The sequence below is a fragment of the Denticeps clupeoides genome, chromosome 17 (assembly GCF_900700375.1).
Source record: "Denticeps clupeoides chromosome 17, fDenClu1.1, whole genome shotgun sequence".
Taxonomy (NCBI): Eukaryota; Metazoa; Chordata; class Actinopteri; order Clupeiformes; family Denticipitidae; genus Denticeps; species Denticeps clupeoides.
This window is the reverse complement of record NC_041723.1, coordinates 3,942,707-3,964,526: the sequence shown is the minus strand read 5'-3', so window position 1 is coordinate 3,964,526 and position 21,820 is coordinate 3,942,707. Positions and strand designations below refer to the sequence as shown.

General features: G+C 47.7%; 1 protein-coding gene across 1 annotated transcript in view; it reads right to left on the bottom strand.

Moving 5' to 3' along the window:
• The window catches only part of plxnb2b (plexin b2b), an 86,834-nt gene that overhangs the window by 18,568 nt on the left and 46,446 nt on the right, over positions 1 to 21,820 (bottom strand). Inside the window, exons 2-10 of the mRNA XM_028957776.1 lie at positions 4,075 to 5,207; positions 3,786 to 3,974; positions 2,648 to 2,764; positions 2,332 to 2,432; positions 2,123 to 2,249; positions 1,628 to 1,787; positions 1,410 to 1,521; positions 878 to 989; positions 618 to 719 (exon numbers count right to left, since the gene is read on the bottom strand). Of these exons, the coding sequence (XP_028813609.1) occupies positions 618 to 719; positions 878 to 989; positions 1,410 to 1,521; positions 1,628 to 1,787; positions 2,123 to 2,249; positions 2,332 to 2,432; positions 2,648 to 2,764; positions 3,786 to 3,974; positions 4,075 to 5,205 (2,151 nt within the window). The 5' untranslated portion in view covers positions 5,206 to 5,207. The remainder of the gene's footprint in view (positions 1 to 617; positions 720 to 877; positions 990 to 1,409; positions 1,522 to 1,627; positions 1,788 to 2,122; positions 2,250 to 2,331; positions 2,433 to 2,647; positions 2,765 to 3,785; positions 3,975 to 4,074; positions 5,208 to 21,820) is intronic.

The window sequence follows — 21,820 nt, the reverse complement described above, 5'->3', positions numbered from 1 at the left end:
GCTCATCCTTCCTGAAGGGGGACCCTGTTAAAGCCCATAGGGCCATATTTCCCTACCGTTATGCGGTGTGTGAATCGTGAATTAATGTGCTAATATTCTGCGTGTCCCAAGATGTCTACAGCAGAAATGCTACTTGTGATATCCTCAGTTCAAGGATATTAAGAGTAGAGAAAGAAGGGAAGCAGAGGAAAAGGAAGGCGATCAACACTGAGTATGTACCATAATGTCACATTTCTACATTTTACAGCATTTATCAGACACCCTTATCCAGAGCAACTTACAATCAGTAGTTACAGGGACAGTCCCCCCTGGAGACACTCAGGGTTAAGTGTCTTTCTTAGGGACACAATGGTAGTAAGTGGGGTTTGAACCTGGGTCTTCTGGTTCATAGGCGAGTGTGTTACCCACTAGGCTACTACCACCCCTAATGTCAGGAGTGGGTATATATATCATCCAGAATGACAAAGTAGGCTATACCCCCCACTGAAAATGTATTACTTTAAATAAAAAATGGCTGGTATCGCACCAGGTCCACGGCTGTACAAGAAATACATGGGCTCATGGGAGCATAGTTTATTCTACAGAGCTGCTCCCCTTCAAGAATGCATGTTTTTTACCTTATATGGTTCCAGATCAAATCCTTCAAAACTGATTGGAATCTTGTATCCAACTGGAATAAGGTCAGGATCCGGATTTTCAAAACGTGGGCAGTTTGCACCCTGAAGGGAAAAAGACTTGATGTTGATTATGCCGTTTACTTCATTCTTCTTTCTTCCTCCAGACCACGGCAAGTTTTTACAAATCCACATCCTCACAACAGAAAGTAAAAAAATGTCCCGGCTGGTATTTTTATGCTTTTCTTACAAGTGAGCCTAACCTGTCTGTGTTTGATAACATTCAGGTCACCGCTCGACTCCGTCATGTCATCACATGTGTGGGCTTTTGAGTTCCACTCGCAGGCCCAGCCTCTGCTGACACAGGACATGCACCTGAAAAACACAGATGCGGGGAGAAAAGGGGGGACTTTTTCATTTCAAATGCGTGGGACTCATAATTGCATTCCTTGCAGTGAATTAATACCGAGAGCAAAATAAATCTCGGAAACATCCGATGAACAGAACTCATTCATCAGATACGTTCCCCAGCTGAGAAAAAAAAAAGAACTATATGGAGACCAAGGGGAGGAAAAAAGAATAAGGGATAGACTTTCATTTTGATAAATGAATAGGAAACCAAAGCAATTTCCTCAACGCAGTTCAAAAAAAAGAGACAAAAATGCAAGGGGTATCTAAAGAAGCAAATTCAATTCCTGCATCCGTCATGCATCATGGTTTATGAATAAACTTTCCGTCTCTATTTCGCACACACGCTTGCTGATGGTTGGGAAACGGGAAGCGGGCCCCACTCACGGAGTGTTCTCGACTTTGTGCGCTGCCGCTGCACAGTTATAAAACTTGTATTCGCCGGACGCCAGCTCCACAGATCCGTTCACAAACACCTTCACGGGCACTGACACGAAATCTGGGCAGAGCAAGACAGGTGGAGAGAGGGGAGGAAGAAAGATATGAGGGATCTTCTTCTTTTTTCCCAACTAGAAATGTGGCTGAGGGCTCTTTGAAGGAGAAACCTTCGTGCTCGGGTGTTGGAGGGATGGCAGCAGGATTTGGAGACTGGATGCAGGTAACCCTGGAGCTGATCATGACCGCCTTGGTCTCAGAGGTGCCAAAGCGGCACAGCAGCTGGTCAGAAGGGCTGATGCTGGGCAAGGAGGGGATGTTGATGTCCACCTGCCATAGAAATAGAGAAGGCGTGACAAAAAAAGGTCAACTTTCACTCTCTTCACGTATTCTAATCAGAATTCCGCGTGCTTTTAGCACGATCGAGAACAAGCAGCCGTATTTTAATAGCAGGTGGGCATGTACCTCAATGCAAGTAAACAGGAAAGAGCTGCGGTGGTCTGTTGCATATGTCTGAATGCATTATCTGCATCAATGTTTAATGCATTGTTGTCTGTTAAACATCCTTTGTACAACATCTCAGTCTCACAACTGACAATAAAGCTCACTCTGACTTGAACAAGCAGGAAGGAAGTACTTTTATTTCAAACCAATATAAATGATACCTGTTGTGTCTTTTTGCAGCTGAGGTTGGGGGGATGGAAGGAGACTATCTTCACACACTGCTGGTTGGGACTCCACAACCAGCCGTTCTTCTCTTCCGCTCGACGGCAGTCCGACCTCCGGGTGCACCTATTGTTTAGCAACACGGATTAGACACACATCACACCTCATTCCATTTGGACGATCCAGCACATCTCGGAAATGTCATTACCTGCCCTCCATGACACACCAGCCACAGTATGGGTCCTTGAGGGCCACACAAGACTGGCAATCGTTCTTCAAGTGGCACGACTGAACGCGAACCTTCGTAATCTGTTTGGGGACGGAGACAGGTTTTGTGTCATTTGTTTCTGGCTACCTTTGTTCCTTATGATTAATTCTTTTGACTGAGCAACCCCAGCAAAGCCAGTGTCATTGGAGCAGGAGAAAAAAAATGGCATCAACAGACACAATGGCTGTGATTAAAGGGGACACAAAACAGCAGGTTTAGCAACAAAAGAAAGATTCAGACAAAGACGGAGTCATACCTTTTTCACCGTGGTGACGTACAGGTGGGTCATACTTGTGTCGAAAAAAAGGTTTTTGTTCACTCTGTCACCTGCTGTGCTTCTTTTGTAAATTTCAGGGTTGCCCGACAGATGTAGCTGAAAGAGAAAATAATACCAATTAAAGTGGGCCACATAATCCAAAACTTTTAATGATAAAATTTGGATTTTATTTTTATTCTTAAAATATTCATACAAATTTTCATCGACAATTCAAGTTCTGTTGTCTACAGGCCCCTTAGTTTTAGCTTGTGGGCACTACATTGTTTTCCTGTAGTTAATAAAAAAAAATTCTACTGTCATTCTACCGTGAAAAAAAAAAAACTTAATTAGCTGAGTTCTCTCTATGAATATGGGGCCAGTTTGTGGCTGACAAATATGTTCCCGCAAGATGATAATTATCTTCTGCACACACGACAATACCTTGCGCACACAAGTTTTAAAAATGCCACCTTTTGGGACCTTCAACTCTGGAGTTCACACCTTTATCCGGTTAAATAAATAAATAACATAATGTCTTGTGTAGTGCTGTTTATTAAAAAAAAATCCTATTTATTGGAAATCACAGCGGGTGCAGCATTGATTAAACACACAGTTTTTATTGTAAACCGGCCAAATGTTCATAACAAGCATTTTAAGGATTCCTGATCACGTGCCATGCCAATATTACCCCAGTCTAATTGCATATAAATCGATAATTTAGATCCTTTATGTGGCAATGATCCATAAAGAACTTTCCATTATTGGACCAACCCTAATCCTAATGGACTCTGCCTGTGGGGACTCATTAGTTGACAAATCATTTGCCGGCCCTGGCAATCAGAAACGAACGGCCACGTTTTCAGCTGTAACTTGGCACCCAGTTGAGCCATAAGAGTTGGGAACCTCCGGCCTCACAGCTGGATGTACATACAGCTGGAGGACAGGCTTCAGCTTGCTGCAGACTGAACCTATATTCCCCCAACGCCTAACAAAGAATATTTCTCATTATCACCCTATTTATAGCTAAGTGCGCATTTCACACGGAGTTGAGTTGAGTCAAATCGACATCGAACATGCTGCTCCCTCAAGGTGACTTCAATAACGGGGCTTTTAAAGCCGCGGAAAATTATGTATTTACCTTGAAAATCTCGCCATTGCTGCTCCCCAGGAAGGCGATGGTGTTGTCGTTCTCCACCGCCACTGCCACAGCCGTCAGCAGGCCTTTCCTGGTGTAGACCGGCTCGGCCTTCAGGGCAAACTCCGGCTTGCTGGCTAGCGGAGACGGCAGAAAGTCTCCCCCGCAACTGTGCTTGATGGCCGTTCCTTTCTGCAGGAGACGAAAGCATGGCAACGCGTGAATAAAAACTGGCGCGATTTCACTGTCCTCTGTTTTTCGGTGGAGGCTTTTGGAGAAGGAAACCACTTACAGACCAGGAGGAGCATAGCTCAACAGTTTTAGACGAGTATGGGACGTACACCACCGGCTTTCCGTTGATCTTCCCCGAGTCGCTGTAGCAGGCGCTGGTGATCTCCAGAATCTTCTCATTGATTTTGCTGAGGGGAAACATGCACAGGGCCGATTCGGGGTTGTCCTCGTCCGTGCTGGCCACCAGGAACAAGACCTTGTCCCAGGAGAGCACGCTGCCGTACTGCCCCGTCTCGGTCATGCTGCGGGCCAGCTCTTTGCCGGGGCTGGCCACAAAACCGGCCTGCGCCTTCCGGTAGCGGCTGCCGCAGTTCAGCTGCAGCTCGGTGTAGGAGTAGTAGCCACTGTCCTGCTCGCAGAGGCGCGAGACGAAGGTGAAGTTCTTGTTGTCGTTTTCCCCCATGGTCCGAGAGAACAGGAAGTAGATGAAGCCGTGGTCCTTGAAGGTGTAGCGGAAATCGTGCAGATACTTGGAAACGAAGGGGATGGACTGCACCGCTGAGGCGTCGATGACGCTCTCGAACACCACCCACTCCCCGTAGTTCTGCAGGATGCGGGTGCTTATGAGTTTCAGGCTGTCCTGACTGCCGTAGCCTTTGCCCACCACAAAAACGGTGAAGTTCTGTTTGGTCCTCTTGCTTGGCTCTTCAATGACTATGCTGGACATGACGGCCACCACCGAAACGCTGTCCTCGATACTGGCCACATATGTCTTCTCACCCTTGTTGTCACTGTAGTAGATCTCGTCACTGATGTTGCGCAAACTGACCAAGGAACAGATCCCTCTGTAGACACTGCCACAGACGATGAGCGAATCATTGGATGGGTTGACCAGCAGGAGTTTGTTGGTGTTGTTCATGTCCTTTGGGTCATCGCAGTTGGTATGGATGGGTGGTATGCAGGAACGCCGGTCCTTCTTGGGCCCCGTCTCAGCTTTGACCTCCAGCGACAATGACGAGTCCAGTTGGTAGATGGCATTGACGGCACCCAGGTAAACGCGCCCCGTTCGGGGGTCCTGCACCACGTTGTTGACGGGGGTCTCCGAAGAGAACTCCGGGCTGATTTCAAGACATCTGACTGGTAAGAGCAGACATGCCAGAGCAGCCAGGACAGCCTGCGCCAGCCTCGTCATGTCTGTGGACCAAAAAAAAAAAAGACGCGTGTCAACAAAACTCCACCTGGCAAATGATGCCGCAATGAGGCCCAATTACAGGGGCCTTACAATGACAGCATGTCAGAAGGGTCAACCGGCAGGTGCCAACACACAGCACATTTTCAGAAACCAGTAGCATGCTGGGAACTCATTTTCGGTGGGTCTGGGTGCGAGTCACATCTTTCTATTTATAACCGCACATGGCTGGACAATATAAGGAGATGAAATGATGTGATATGAGTGTTAAATAACCAAAGACACATACCGAATTCTACCAAATTCCAAAAACAAACGACCCTTTTCACAATGTTCGAAATTATTGAGCTGCACTAGCTGTTCAGCATTGATGAAAGTAAGGAAGATGCAGATGTGTAATGCAGATGGTTATTTGCAGTGACGCATCCTTAAACCTGTCGGCCAACACTCTTTTTTCCCCCTCATGGTTTATTACAGAGCGAACATGATGATAAATAATAGCGCAAATCCCAGCATTTTCACGACACCCTTTTTAGGCCACATTGCTCAGCCTTACCACTCTACGCACGCATTGGATTTACATATAAGTTCAAATACGGCGTCCACATATGCCACCTCCCAGGTGCACAAGGAAAAACATATTTTCTACCTTTCTCGGTTGCTAAGGTGAGAAATGTAATCACCCACCTGGACACAGGAGGCAATGTGACAGTGAGTCACTCCCTCTCACACATACATACACATTTTTCTTGCCTCTCTCTCGCACTCTCACGCACACACACACACACACTCTATCTAGCTCCGTCCATATCTGGGCTGTGGGGCAGCAGGTGGCCAGACTTTGCAGTGCACACTCAGAAAAATACCTCTGCTCATTTCACCTAGATTGTTAAGCCCAGAGACACACTTGTCAAATTGAAAACCCTGATGGATCTTCCCGGGAGGCTGCCCGCGAATGGCTGTTTTATTAAGTTAACCTCCCCTGCCTCAGAGCAGTAAGTGGGGAGGCGACTGATTATGCATTCGCCTCCGGGGCCCAGTTAATTTCTGCACAGGCTCACATTTACATAAAAATGTCTGTCCTTCTATCGTCCAACCCCACCCTTTCTCTTTATACAAGCCTCATTTATTTCAAAATCCATTTCTCCAGGTAAATGTCTCTACCTCTTTTTAATTCATGCCCTTAAACAATTCCATTAAAAGTGAAGCTGCTCAGTAAACCACACTGCTTTGGGCCAAATAAAAGTTTTTGGTTGAGATCATGCTGTACAATTTGGGAGGCGAAGGCGCACGCTGTGACAGGAAGCAGTCGCCATGGCAACGTTATGGTTGGCTACTTGTGGCTACGTCCATTAGTCCCTTACTGGTAGAATTTCTGGGCACCAATTACTAACTATAAATGCTAGGAAAAGGTCTCAACCTTGTTGCCTCCACTCATTATTCATCTTCTGAAAAAAAATAATGCAAACACAATTAACAACATAAACATCTAAATGACATAATTAACTCTCTAAATAGTTTGGAAAAGTCATCAATAGCAGGGTGCTAATTTGATGGATTTTGAATTAAACAGCTAAGGGCACCACAGAGTTGGGATTAATGGTCATTATGCGTCCATAAATTAAAAAGAAATTGGCCCCTCTGAAGATGAGGGGGGAAAAACTGCATTTGCATAATCCAATTTGTTGGAAAGGTTAAGGAGAAATCATTTATATATTCTTGTTCACGTGGGGTCCTACAAACTGCCCGCATCCCAAAAAATGGCCAGAATCCAGTTTTAGAAAGACTTCTTTTTAAAACCTGCCCTGACACAGGAATCCTGACCACGAGGCAGACACTCTTGTCCATGCACATCTTCCATTTTCTTTTGAAGGAGAAAGTTGTTGCACAAACTCGCTTTGATGATGGTTTCTCCTGGATGCTGGGGTTAAGGGTCATCTCTTTTTGGCACTTCTTAGAAGGCTAGACTTAACCCCATGATCTCCACATACTAGAGTCAACAGTCCAGTGGTTTTGCAAATAGGGGACAATCCCGATCTCAGGGCAATAAAACCAAACACTTCTAAATTTAGCCACGGTGTGTGGTATTACCCTGCAGCTAGAACAGCCACTAATGGCCACTGATAAATAATAATGAAATGGCCCAGTGTCTAATGAGTCTGGCACACGAGGAAAAAAACCTGGCCCGGAAGACCCGGAATGTTAAATTATAATCGTCTTGGACTACAGAGGGAAGAAAGAAAGTCTTACCTCGAGGAATAAAGAAGGAACTCATTAGAGCATGCTCATGCATGGCGATACAAGTCAAACTAATAGGTTGTGTCTTTGTGAAAAAAATTGTACTTTTATGGTTAAACTTCTGAAATGCTCTAATGTGAGACGTGACACAGCATAATTAAAGGGGGAAAAAAATCACCACGGTTACAGCATGCACAATATGTCAGTGTCCAAAACTATTTTAACTGTAAAGAGTGAAAGAAAAATCACTGACACTACAGTGCGCCGCATTACGCAAGCTGTAAACCTCGTAAACATCGTACTACAAGTTCCAGACCACGCCCGAGCACTGCCGGATCTGAGTCGGACCCCATGAGGAAGTGGGTGTGTGGCCAATGAGTCAGGCTCCAGCGCGCAGACCGAGGTTCAATATCTTCATTAAGAACCTTTAACGCGTTATATTTGCATGCACATTTGCATGCACTCCACATGGAGCTAATTAAGGAAATCTTGTATACTCTTCATTACATTAAAAGGGCTATCCTGAAATTAAAGTCTGTCTCGATTGGACAGCGTGTAATAGACCTGACGGGGCAGCGGCATGGATACGAGCTACCCTACGGAAGTGTAGTGCATAATGAGAGCTACACGTTTCCCTTTCTTCCATGGGAACATAAAGGGGAGCGAGAACCTCATTCGGCGCAGAAGTCCAAAATCTCCACAGCAGCGGTCGGGAGAAAATTGTTTTAGAAGTGCTTAGTAAAGCTCGTGTGACAACGGCAATCCAATTTCCATACGAACAATTACAGCGCCGTCAGGCCTGGCAGTTCATTTATTTCAATTTGACAAACTGTGCGGCCGACTCGCAGGAGTGGGGGGTCCTGCCATTGTGTGCAGGAAATAGTCCAGCGGGACGAAATCGACGGGCCCAGCTGCCCCCCCAGGACAGCCTCAGCAGAGAAGTGCAGAGCCGCAAGTCGGGTTTGGCGTGGAGAAACATCAGATGGATGTTTCTGTTTGCTGCCTGGACTCTGGGCACCTTCTCAGCTTCTGATGAGGTCCATCTCAGAGCTTTTCTTCGAACTCTCGTCGACTGGCACGCGAGCACCTAAGAGCGCATTCACACGCCTCGAAAACCCGCAAAAACAAAAGCCCAGACGGGCCCAAACGGGCACTGCAGCAGGCTGGGATGATGTCCAGCTCTTTCTGGCCCACTCAGTCACGCCTGGACAGGGCGCCCTTCTGCGGGGACCGTCCGGCTCTGGTGATATGGCCACAGCTGGCCTAAACGAAACGTGATTAAACGCTGGACGCATTTCCGGTCGGCTTTTAGCGCCCAAAACGCCACCACCAGCTGCCTGCAGACATTTACGAACGGCGCCACACTTCAGTACAATTAAGAAGTCACGAACGCCGCGGTAGGAAAGAATTCATTACACACCTTATTGGCCATAATGATTTAACTTTAGGAGCATTAACGCCAATGAGCCGTGAAGGCATCTGTAATGTGGTTTCGGTTTCGCCGTCCTGCGGCTCACCGTTTCCAGAGGGAATACTGAGCGCCGCTCCCACCCTCTCGCCATTTAACCAACTTGCATGTCTTCGGACAATGCCAGGAAGCTGGAGCCCCCGTAGGGAACCAATGAATACAGTCCGAGGTTCGTAGCCAGGGTCAAGAGCTCAGACAAACATTCATCGCAATTTTTATAAACTTAATACATGCGTTCAGGGACGCCAGCGGCAACTCAGTCCGGCGTTTACATCTCAAACACTGTGGCTTCCAGTGTTCAACCTTTCACGGTTCTGAAATCGGAGCAATAGGTCATCTTGCACTGATGACAGCCTTTCACACTGCCGCGTGGGCTGACATCTGCTTCCTGCGTATAGAGACACGAGCAACAAACGCCCAAAGGCAGCAATGCCCCGCCAGCAGTGGAAACCATTGAGGACAGCAGCACAATACAAACAGGGCATAATGGGAGATGAGTCCGCAACGGGCTGGAGATAATGGTACGTACACAAGCTGAAGAGGGCGGCCGTTAAAATGCCGCCTGGTTGCTACGATACAAATGCATGCGAGATTGGCTAATGGATGGAGGGATCCGTTTAGCCAAGTGGGGTGTAATTGCAGCAAACTCAAGCAAACAGGCAGGCCAGGAGCTAGAGAGGGTGGAAAACAGCAGACCGAGTCTGAACTTTTCTTTACTAGTACTACAAAAAAAAACAGCCAAGGGCACAGTGCTACAGTTGAGTATTGAACTGTCTTTATTGCTTACTTAATTTTCTCAGTGTACAATGTCTGCCGATCAAGGTTTTTTGTGCAGTATAGGCCAAAAGTTTGGACACACCTTCTCATTCAATGTGTTTTTTACATTAGTAGATTCTCACTGAAGGCAGCAAAACTATGAATGAACACATGTGGAGTTATGTACTTAACAAAAAGTGGAGACCTGACCTCCACAGTCACCGGACCAGAACCCAATCCAGATGGTTTGGGGTGAGCTGGACCAACAAGTGCTAAACACCTCTGGGAACTCCTTCAAGACTGTTGGAAAACCATTTCAACCATTTGAAGCTCATCGAGAGAATGCCAAGAGTGTGCAAAGCAGTAATCAGAGCAAAGAAACATGTTTTCAGTTGTTTCACCTTTTTTTGTTAAGTACATAACTCCACATGTGGTCATTCATAGTTTTTATGCCTTCAGTGAGAATCTACCAATGTAAATGGTCATGACAATAAAGAAACACATTGAATGAGAAGGTGTGTCCAGACTTTTGGCCTGTACTAGGGTGGTAGTAGCCTAGTGGGTAACACACTCGCCTATGAACCAGAAGACCCGGGTTCGAATCCCACTTACTACCATTGTGTCCCTGAGCAAGACACCTAACCCTGAGTTGCTCCAGGGAGACTGTCCCTGTAACTAGTCGCTCTGGATAAGGGCGTCTGATAAATGCTGTAAATGTAAATGTACTATATGCTCTCTTGTGATTAGTACACATATATGATTTTCTTTTTAATTAGTTTCCATTTGCATACCTTCTTTCTGCTTTGCATGTGGAAAGTCTGACAACTGGTGGCTACTGCTAACTAAAAAACATTTTCCTCTCTAAACATTCACTGGCTGATCAAATGTGTGTGCATATCATATTCCATATATTCTTATTTATGGTTATTATATAAAGACAGGAGGGTACAAACTCAAATGGATTAGCAGTATATGAGAGATCTAACTAATCTACTGATGGGGTTGTGGTAGTGTTGCATGCTATGATCTGGCTCACTCCAGCTCTGTTCTCTTCCCTTTATCTGGCCTAGACGGTCTTGACTGCAGCACAGGCCCCTCTCAGGTATGAATTTAATCCGCATGGTTTCTTTCATCTAATGACAACCCCTTTCCAGCCGAGAGGGGACGGTGTGGACGGGTGTGTCTGAGTGTGTGTGTTTTGAGGGTGAGGGGGGTTGACGCAACCACCAGGGGTATGAGGGAGCACAGCCAAATTCACCCTCTGAAAAGAGGGGGGAAATTAATGAGGCCAAGCAAAAAGCTCCAGAGCGCCAGCTGAGGCCACTTGTTCGCTCTCGCTGCCGGGAGTGCATGGCGGAGACACGTGATCCTGGCCAAACACCGAGATAAACGCACACGCACGCGCACGAGTTAAGTGCAAGCCGCCGCTCATTGACGGGCAGCCAGTGATTAGGTCCACTGAGACGCGGCTGACCTTTTCTTCAAGTCCAACATGTGTGCACCTCTCTACTTTTTATGATGATCCAGGGCTGGAATGACCGCCACTCGGCATGGAAATGTCAGCGGCTTAAATGGATGCCCCGGGTTCCACATCAATCTATGGTCTTCTGCGGCTGACGCCTAATTTGCATGCAGAATTGCTATTGCTAAGTGTGGGTATTTAAAAAAAAAAAAAATCCCCCAGCTTCTCTGGAGACCATAACACTCCGGCAACCGACATTAACACCCAGCAAATTCCCGCGGCATTCGTCTGCATTCAGAGTCGGCAAAGTAGGCATGACAGCCGTCTGTGGATGAAAGAGCTAATCTACTTGATAAAATGACCCCCACGTGCATGTTTGTTACACCTTGGCCCTCGATGTAAGGCCCCCGCCGAGGCGCTCGTATCTTTTTTCCTTTTCATTTTCCCTCTGACATTTGATCTTTAATTATTTCTCCTCCGTAGTTGTTTCCCCTGGGACCGGAACCACGCGTGCCGCTGGCTTTACTGTCCTGCTCTCCACAATACGGGCGGGCGACTGGCGGGGCCGACGCGCAGGTTAATTAAGTCTGAAATCGGGAAGATGATCAGCGAGCTGTCAGTCAGGCTCTGAGAGTGGCGACCCAGGGCCGGAAAAAAAACCACCACCGTCTCAACGCGGCGTTCTGCAATTCACGGCCGCTCCACTAGCGAGCAGTATTTCCAGCGGAAATCGGGAAAAAATATATATATAAAGACCCGGTCCATCAAGTGTGAATTCTTATTGGCATGGGCGTCACGTCTGAAAGCAGTAATCCCGGAAAAATGGACCGTGGTATTAGTGAAACGCTTAGAGCCAGAAAAGTATTTTATATCGCCCTCACACACCTACCTGTCTGCCATGCTGAAGGCTCAGGCCATTATCCATTGGGCTCAGTAGCCACCCCGAACCCCCGGTGTGAATGGCAGCCATTTCTAATCGCGGGAGGGGAACAAAGGTGAAAGGAAATGAGTCGCTGCTGGAAAAAAAAAAAAAAAACCAAAAAACGAAACAACAAACTGGTCTAATCTGGTCTCAGACAGACCAGATAACCAACAGGGATGCCAGTGATGAATGAGCATCTAGGGACGCCGGCGATATCATCACCCTTCTCTCCCCGAAACGCCCCCGCCGCCACCCTCCGAAGGTGCCTAGTCTTTCATGTGCGCCGTACAAGGTGACATTTTGTCAGGGATTAGGCAGGCCGTGGCGACATCAAAGCCCGGCTTTTGTTGGCGCTGTTGTGTTAGCATCTTGCGCGCCCAATGCCGCGCCTTGTCTAGAAACCCAGATAGCGCCGGTGTCTGCCAGTCGCGGCGCCTCCTGTCGATAATTACCCCCGCTCCCGGGTCAAGGTCTGCCGGACCACGGTGCATATTCGCTCGTCTTATCTGCGCCCGGGGCCGAGTCCCTGGCCCCCGTTTCCCGGACTGCGGAACACGCGTGCACGTCCAATTGCGGTGAGCAGGGCCGAGTGGAAATTGACGATTCAATCACGGGACAGGAGTCGAGAGTTCTTTTTTGGAATTGACTCCCGCCCCGCTATCTGTGTCCTGGTCTACTGAGTAGACCCACTTTCTCTGCTTCCATGGAAACGTGCCGAGATGGCCGCTGCAAAGAGCCACTTAGAGCCGCTATCTAAAAAAAAATACGTATCATCCAGCATTAATTCCCCGGCGGTTCATTCGGGGTATCTATCGCTGTGGGTTTCGTGCTATGCTTTTAATAACGAGCTATGCAAATGTAATTTTCACTGTGTCACCTCTTCTTGTTCGACACGTGAGCGATTAATAACCACAGCTTCCCCGGCCACACCATCAATTAACACGTGCTAGATGTAATAACCAGATTAATGAGCTTCCTATCTGTGTGTAATAGCCACGAGATTCCGGTGGGGACGCCCTCAACCCGCCCATCTTGCTCAACGGGCGAATCTAAATCCTGAACCCGTTTAATTGATATACTGCCTTGGGTTGGTAATTGTGTTTCAGCTCAACCGAGTTGTGAACGCAACTCCGGTCACATGGAAAATGTGAAATACAGAAATAGCGCAGGGAAAAAAACGAGCACAGAGGACAGAAGTGTGGTGACAATGCGAAGGTCTATTGTCTCCTCGTTTGAGCGATTGCTCGCTCCCCGAAGAGAGAAAAAGATTAATCTTTCATGCGACAAGATTAGGGGGAGATTTACTTGAGGAACCCTTATTAGGAGTAGCGTCCGGTGTAAATAAATAAGGAGCCGGTGGCGGCGCCCGCACGCAGCGCCAACATCCAACCTTAATAGATAAAATATCCCACCCTCCAAACGCTGAGAGATGCTCACAGTGATTTCACACAAAGGCTAAACCCTCCACAGCCCTACTGGGGCAGCGGTGGCCTAGCGGTTAAGGAAGTGGCCCCGTAATCAGAAGGTTGCCGGTCCCCACACACTGCTCCCCGGGCGCCTATCATGGCTGCCCACTGCTCACCGAGGGTGATGGGTTAAATGCGGAGGACAAATTTCACTGTGTGCACCGTGTGCTGTGCTGCTGTGTATCACAAGTGACAATCACTTCACTTTCTTTTTTTTCTGGTCCGGGCCCTTCCATTTATTTAGGCCTATACCATAAGCTCACTTTCGCTGAGGAGAGTGCAGGAATTAAAGATGGACAAATGATCCTTCCAGGTGATAAATTCTCTAATTGCCTTACAAATAGACATCCAGCTTAAACAGTCCGAGCTGCGTGATTTTAATTATTCACACAAGACCTCTAATTAGCTGCGTCCGCCGTGCGAATGGCTAGCACGCACCAAATTAAGCCAGAATCAAAGCCGATCTTGTTGAGCCTGACGGAGGACCTCTACTTGGCCGCCAGATATGTATACATAATGAGGAGCCTTCTACCAACAAACTTATCTTGGCATCTAAATGGTCTTTGGTCCAAGTTCACCCCACTACTCATTCACTTAAAGTACAGCAGGGTGAGCACAGACCATCTCCCTCTCTATATATATATATACACACACACACACACACACACACACACACACAACATTTTTACTTATTGATTTTTTTGCCTTTTTAAGGGATGTCTGAGAAATAATGCAGAACATCTTGGGCAGCCCACTGACCGTTTTTTTTTTTTAACAAACATGTTAAATGGTGAATGGTTTTAAGGAAGAGTAATACTGCAACCTTGGGGCCAAGAAATGTTATTGTGTGCTTAGCGGTGTGGCTTTGTTGACCGCCGAGAAATGGCTGGTGAGGATTAAGCAGCATTTTAAGACTCTAATACCCCCACTGGCTTTATGGGGGCATGACGGGGCGGTCACAGGGGCATCCGGGAGAGCAGTATAGTGTCGTCGACGTTGACATTCCTACCGTTGGTGTGATGACCAATCTGCATGGGTTTCTGGAATCTCCAGCAGCAGCAGTCTCCACCAGAACCCCTATAATTTGCTCAATTTTAAACAGCCCATTTCAGGCGTCACATCGCCTCAGCACTAGGCGCTACTGACATAGTATTTAGCAAATGTATGCGGTAAATGTAGCACTTAGATACCTTCAAGCTGCTTTCACATGACAAGTGTCAAACGTCTCCCAGTGCATTTTTTTGTTCACTAAGTGTTGTAACGCTCCATTAAAAGCTCAGCCGAGCATTACGACCAATTAGTTTTTGAACTGGCAACGCTAGAATCCTAATCCTTTTTCTTTTTGCCTCTGTAAACTTACAAGCGGACAACTTATAAGTGGACAATCTGAGCAAACTCCACATTAGCCCGCTTCCCGCCCTTTACTTTGGAGTCCTACGACTACATATTGTATCAGAGTATCAGAGTTGTGGAGTGAAATAACAAAATTACAACATTTCAGACACTTCGCCACTTCGCCAACATGCTAATGAAGCTCTATGTGCTTGAGCTTGCTTGGGAGATGGGACTTACACTAACATCCATGTCCACGGGCCTGGGAAATGGGACGCAGCCATCTTTAAATCACTGGCGGAAAGATGAGCGGATACATCTGTTTCTGGCTCAGCTGGGACAGTCGCAGCTTCACATGATGGTTTTTTTTTTTTATTATTTTTAAAAAATGTAGGTTATTTGAGACACCACCACATAAAAAAATTGTGTTTCCAGCATGAGAATGCATTGCAAATGTGAAATAATGGGCTCCCACAGAGCATCACAGCTGGGACGGCACAGGAGCGAGAGGAGCGTTTCATCTCCGCGCAGCTTTTGTTAACCACCCAGCACCAGGCGTCCTCTCGACAGGGGAATCCGCAACCGAAAGTGGCACAAACAGCGCGCCGCATTACCCCGTAAGGAGGCCGCTCCACGTCCACAGCTACAAACATCATGCCGGAGAGAGGCCGTCCCTGCGGAATACGGCCGCCGCTGACACTGGAGGCTGGAGCTGCGCCGGCATTCAAAAACTTTGCCTCAAGTGTGGCATTCATCGGCGTACATTATGCAAATGTGATGGAAAGGGGCGGGGCTACGCAGTGTTCCTGCGTGGGTGCGTTAACGTTCCTCCTCTGCTTCTTCCGAGCCCCGTTTAACCTCACACGAAGGCTGACAAACTGCCGTCGGCTGAAGTTCGAGAATCCCTGCGCTTCTGGGATCAAAGCTCAAAAGCAGGTGAGCCCAGTGACAGATGCTCAGATCTTCAGCGTTTTGAGGCAGAAGAGCAGCAAGTGGCTTATTCCTACACGGATTCCTGTTCTACGGTGCTGTACTCACATTAGCATAACAACTAACATAACCGTATGTTCTAACAGTCATCTGTGAATTAGGAGTGTCACGTCCTTCGAAGTCCCAGGCTGCTAAAAATCTGCCGGATTGGTCACGTGACTCCATGGGGATGTATGAAAGTGTCAGCGGCAGACGTCTGGGGGAGCTGGCGGGAGGGAGGGGTGCTGATTTAGAGAAGTTAATCTTTATCACAATAAATAAGGTTGATTAAATCCAGAGAACATACTGTACTAACTGATTGGGGAAAAAATAAGTTTGTCTTTGGGGAACTTCAAAATCACTTCCACAAGAAGTTAGAAAGGGTGACCAAACCATCATTAAAACAGAAAAACAGAAAAAAAAAGCTTTCTAGATCACTATAAAATGTTAATGCATAAAAAAAGAGACACACATTCTGCCTGCATACAACTGAATTCATAAAATAAACAGAATTATTCACTCCAAGTTATTTTTGGTTGTATCGACTTTGTACGCCCCTGTTTTTTATGTGGGCTACGTCCCCCATCTTAAAAAATGAAGCCAGAAACTCTGAATACGCAAAATCCCCCAATGCATCCAGCAGCATGGGTTAATCAGGGATCCAAAACAAGGATGATAAAGAAGTTATAAAGAAGTGCCCGGCATGCGAACATTTCCAATATTGTACTTCTGTCCCCCCCGCTGGCATGTTGTTCTGTTGATATAATAAAATATGGACATATCTGAGATTATTACTGAAGCTTCAAAACAAAATTTATTCCAGAGCGAGCCACAAAAAAAAATACTGCCGGATACAAAATAAACTGGAAATGTGATTCGAATTGTCTTTCTCAGTCACGGCCTCTCTCACTCACTCACATACAGTCATATATTACAATTACTATAATAAGTCTTAACTGGCTCAAAAGATGGCAAAAAAAAAAAAAAAAAAACCTTCAGCTCCAACAAAATATTGGACATTTCTGATTCATTGAAGGTGATATTGTAATAATTAGAGATCATGGTTTTTGTGACCACAATCGTCAAAACATAAAGCAAGTGTTCAGCATGGGAAAACGAGTGGCCTTATTCATTATAGTCTCAGAAAAAAGTATTCAGTTTTTCTTTTTTTTTCCTAACATAAAACACATTTTATAAACTTAATATACTGTAAGTATGGTACACACGGGGAAAATTTCCAGAGAGAAGTTTGTAAAATTTTACCCAGAAGACCCCACTTCATTGGCCGGTGACGCGTAGACTCAATTAGGTCCTCTGCAGACCCCTGAAAATCGGCGGTAACCCATGAGCAGTCGTGTACCCAGTGCCTCCAGCTATCTATTCCGCGGCCCTGATAAAAAAAAGTGCCATTTTTCCACCTGAGCGATCTGATCTCCAACCTATCTGCTCAACCACCCCCCTTCCCCTTTCCCCACAGCAGCCACCCACCCTCGAAATGAGATCGGCGGCGCTCTCGGAGCACGGGGTCATGCGGCATCTCTGGGCCGGCGGTGCGCGCTGGTGCGGGGGGGCGGGGAAAGTGGGAGGCGGGTCACGGCGGCTTCCGGAAGCCGGCTCATTTGCACTCCCATTTGAATTCGGCTCAACTGCCTCGCGTTGAACTCTGCGGTCTTTTAGCAGCGTGTCAGTTTGTGTATGTACAGTACAGGCCAAAAGTTTGGACCCACCTTCTCATTCAATGTGTTTTCTTTATTTTCATGACCATTTACGTTGGTAGATTCTCACTGAAGGCATCAAAACTATGAATGAACACGTGTGGAGTTATGTACTTAACAAAAAAAGGTGAAATAAGTGAAAACGTGTTTTATATTCTAGTTTCTTTGCTCTGATTCCTGCTTTGTACACTCTTGGCATTCTCTCGATGAGCTTCAAGAGGTCGTCACCTGAGATGCTTTTCCAACAGTCTTGAAGGAGTTCCCAGAGGTGTTTAGCACTTGTTGGTCCAGCTCACCCCAAACCATCTGGATTGGGTTCTGGTCCGGTGACTGTGGAGGCCAGGTCTCCACTTTTTGTTAAGTACATAACTCCTTGATGCCTTCAGTGAGAATCTACCAACGTAAATGGTCATGAGAATAAAGAAAACACATTGAATGAGAAGGTGGGTACAAACTTTTGGCCCGTGCTGTATGTGTGTGTGGCGGTGCAATCGTGTGCTTGACGGCGGCTCCGACAGCTCCACGTCAGCTGGGGTTTGAACCGTTTGTCCTGCAGCCGGGTGCGGGGCGCGGCTCCAGAGGAGCCGGCGCATCAACATCCTGTCACGGGGCTGCCTGTGCGCTGGCGCTGCGGCGACGCTCCAGAGATAACAGCAGCGGTCGAGTGAGCTCCGGCAGACTCTCGCCCACTTGAGAAACATGGAGAAGCTTCCTGCCGAGCCTGCTCAGGGGAGCGGCGGCGTACAGTCACGGTGCAGCCGTTTGTAGAGCAATCACGGCACCAGACAGGGGCGGGGTGGACAGGACTGGGAGCTACGGGAGTCGATATCTTTTCGTTTACAGCATCCGAGGGGCGCCGGTTGGGGGAAGAAAACTCTCGACAGCAAACGTGCTTCACCAAAGGCCCCGTCATGCAAATCACCTCCGGCACTGCCGGGCCACACGCTCTTATTCCCTGACTTTCGGAACGACAACCTGTAGGGCCGCTGGGAGACGAAGTGCAGATTGTCCCCGCCCCTCGGAGTGTGCTAGGGCGGCTCCAAATTCCTCGTGTCTTTTTGCCGGCATTTTCTTTATCCGCCCGTCTGGTTTCTGGCACGCCTTTTCTTTTTGCCCCGCGGCGCACGCGAGTGGACTTGAGCTGGACGCTTCCTTATCGCATGGTAGATTGCAGCGAGCAGATAGCCCGCTGACATGCAGAAAGGACGCCGCGGTTTCAGTCCCCCCGCCCCCTGTTCGTAAGCATTCCGTTACACCAGAGAGCATTCCATGCTTGCAGAACACGGCACGGAATTCGGATTACAGCAGCACAATGTCAATGTTTACAGTACAGCCCCCAGCTCATAATTTCCAGCTTTCCCTAAATTGCCAGGAACTCAAATCAACGCAAGACTTTCAAGCCAACGCATATATACTAAAATCACTAAACAAGTTAAAAGGGACATAACAAAAGTACTCTGACCTCATGGCAGGTCTCCATATCTCGATGAGCTTGATGCTGGTAATTAGTTTTAATGGTCCATCTCCTGACGGTTAAAGACTGCCTCATCAAGTGTGTTTGTATGATGTCTCCGCGTGCTTTTTCCTGTCACCAAGGGTGATGGGTTAAATGCGGAGGACACATTTCTTTGTGTGCACCGTGTGCTGTGCTTGGTTTTGTCACGATGACAAAATTTAAAAAAAAAACCCCACATTTTAGAATTACATACACAGGGGTGTGAACCATGTGGGAGTAGGTGCTTAAAATTCTGTTTCCTGTACAGTAAAAAATATAAATACTTACCCCTCCACCCATTTTTTTGTACGTTACAGGCCCTATAGTGGCCCTCGCCACCTTGCTGGAATCGCTGCAACAGGCACACTGTTGCTGATAGCATGAAATAATTCATAAAAAAAATGAGCTTTTGCTGTAGCCACACACAAATACGCCATCAGAGTCCCATAAATTCCCCTCCGTGGAACTTGCCTGCCTTCGAACAGCCTACGGCCGAAACGCGCATCCTTTCCCCCAGTTGTGAGAGCGTGTTCCAACACTACCCCATGGTTTCAGCCAGTGTGGCCCATTTCTAGTTCATAAATCCTTGAATGTTTAATTGTCCCTCCATTAGAGTGTATGGCACCGACACCATTCTTATAAAAGTCATTCACATGGGCACTGAGATCCGTTCACTGAAGGTCGTATCGTATGATTTCAATCGGTTTCATGCTCATCAACCATTTTAGTGGCACTCATGTCTGGTAGATGGGGACATCTGGGCAACGCCAGATGTCACCCTGGAAGACGTCACTCCCATCAGGACAGAAATGTTTCATCGCGGGATAAAGGCGATCCCTCACAATCGCTTTCTATTGATCCGAAGCAAGAGCTCACGAACAGGCAGCTCCGCTCATTAACGCACGTGAACGTAATCTTCCAAACAACGCCACGCCGTCTGCATCAAGCGCAAATGCTCAGACTTTTAAAAAATCGGTTTGCGATACGGTTCCATGGTACGCAGAGTCTCCATTTTTCATTCCGCTACATCTGGACTGCAATCAAATTACCGATTTTCTGTCTGAGAAGGTGTGTGTGTGTGTGTGTGTGTGTGTGTACCCACGTCTCAGTGGCAGAGAACGAAAAGAAAACGGAGGAAGAGAGAGAGAGCGTCTCTCGGAATCGAATTTGGGTCAGGAAAACCCTGCCTCGAACTAGCCAAAGGCAAAGAACTCACATCAAAGCATGAACCCCCCCACACACACACACACCTGCCAGACGGAGGCCAGTGACCCCCCAATCAGCCCGACCAATTACTCCCCCTAATGTGGGCTCGGTGCGGGCCTGGGCTCAGGAGGGGGGAATTAGATGTTTTTTTGTGAACACCGGGTTTTGTACGAGAGATTTTATTTTTTTTGGCATCTGAGATCTGTGCACGTTCAGCGGTGTATCCACCCTCGGGAACGAGTGTGCGCACACACACACACACACACACACACACACACACACAGAGGCGCTGCTCCTTATACGTTTTTACACTACAAAAGCACAGTTCCGGGAATCACAGAACCTGCTACCATAACGTGCCGTTCTTCTCACTGCCTGCCTCCGACAGGCTCGCACCGGCACCGTACACCGTACACCGTACACCGTACACCGTACACAGACCACCACCTTTATTTCGCCGGGAAGAAATTAGCAGTGCAACTCGAGGAAAGGAGGTGAATATGAAAGGGAGAGTAGAAGTGAAACTCAAAGCTATCTGGGCGCCTTTGATCAGTCCGACCCGTGGATTAGAGGGGATTCTCCAGAAGTTTCCCCTTAATCCCCTTAACATTCTGTAAACCCGAGCCAGTCAATGGAGGAGAGAAATCGGAGCGCCTCCCAAGGTCGGCTTATGCCATTTCCGCCATACCGGCCCTGCTCGGCATTCCGCTCCGCGTTCCGTTTTTTTACGAATCCTCGTGCAATTTTTCGAATTCCTGAATTCCTAGGCATTACTTCGTCCATACAGCCGGAAATGAACAATGAGCGGGCGTCGCTTTCCCGAACTACCCGGGCGTCGGGATCTCGGCCTGGTAATTGGATGCCGGCGAGGGGCTCAAAAGCGCTGGAAATGAGTGATTTAAAGGTTACCCCCGAAAGTGCTGTTTAGCAAGTGTGAAAAGGTTGGCCGCGGAATTAATTGGAACGCGAACTGCACATTTTCCACAACATTTGCCTCGCGCCGCGACTCTCAAGGCTCAAACGCTTCTGTAGGACCCCTGTCAGAGCGACACTTCCCAGCGCTTCTTCCCTTTTGCCCACTGTGTGCCACCATCAACAATCCACATCTCCTGGAGCGGAATCCGCCGCGTCTTTAGCTCCGGGTTTTACCAGGGAACGCACGATAGCGCTGGCTTCGTGGAAGCCCGAGGGGTTCGGGAAAAGAACGTACGAACGCGTCCGCGTGTAACACAGCTCTGGGGACGGGGAGGGATTGGACCACCTCAGCTTGCCGAGGGCGGATTTCTTGTTTCTCTGCGTTAACACCACACTACTGGCTCGGATACGTGACGAACTGTTCTGCCGCCAGCGCTCTCTCTCAGTGAGGAGGGGGTCAGGATGTGCGGAGATGCCAGGCCGAGCTCGTGTTCCCCTCCATAAGTGCCCGGCGACCTGGCAAGGAGCGTTCCAGGGACCGACTGGGTTAAAGCACAGCGAGGAAACTGAGTGGGGAAGGAATTGGGTCCTCACAGACGAGCAGAAACGGGCCAAAAAATGTTTTAAAAGAAGCCACCAAATCACACGGATACAGAAATAAAAAAAGCAACAGC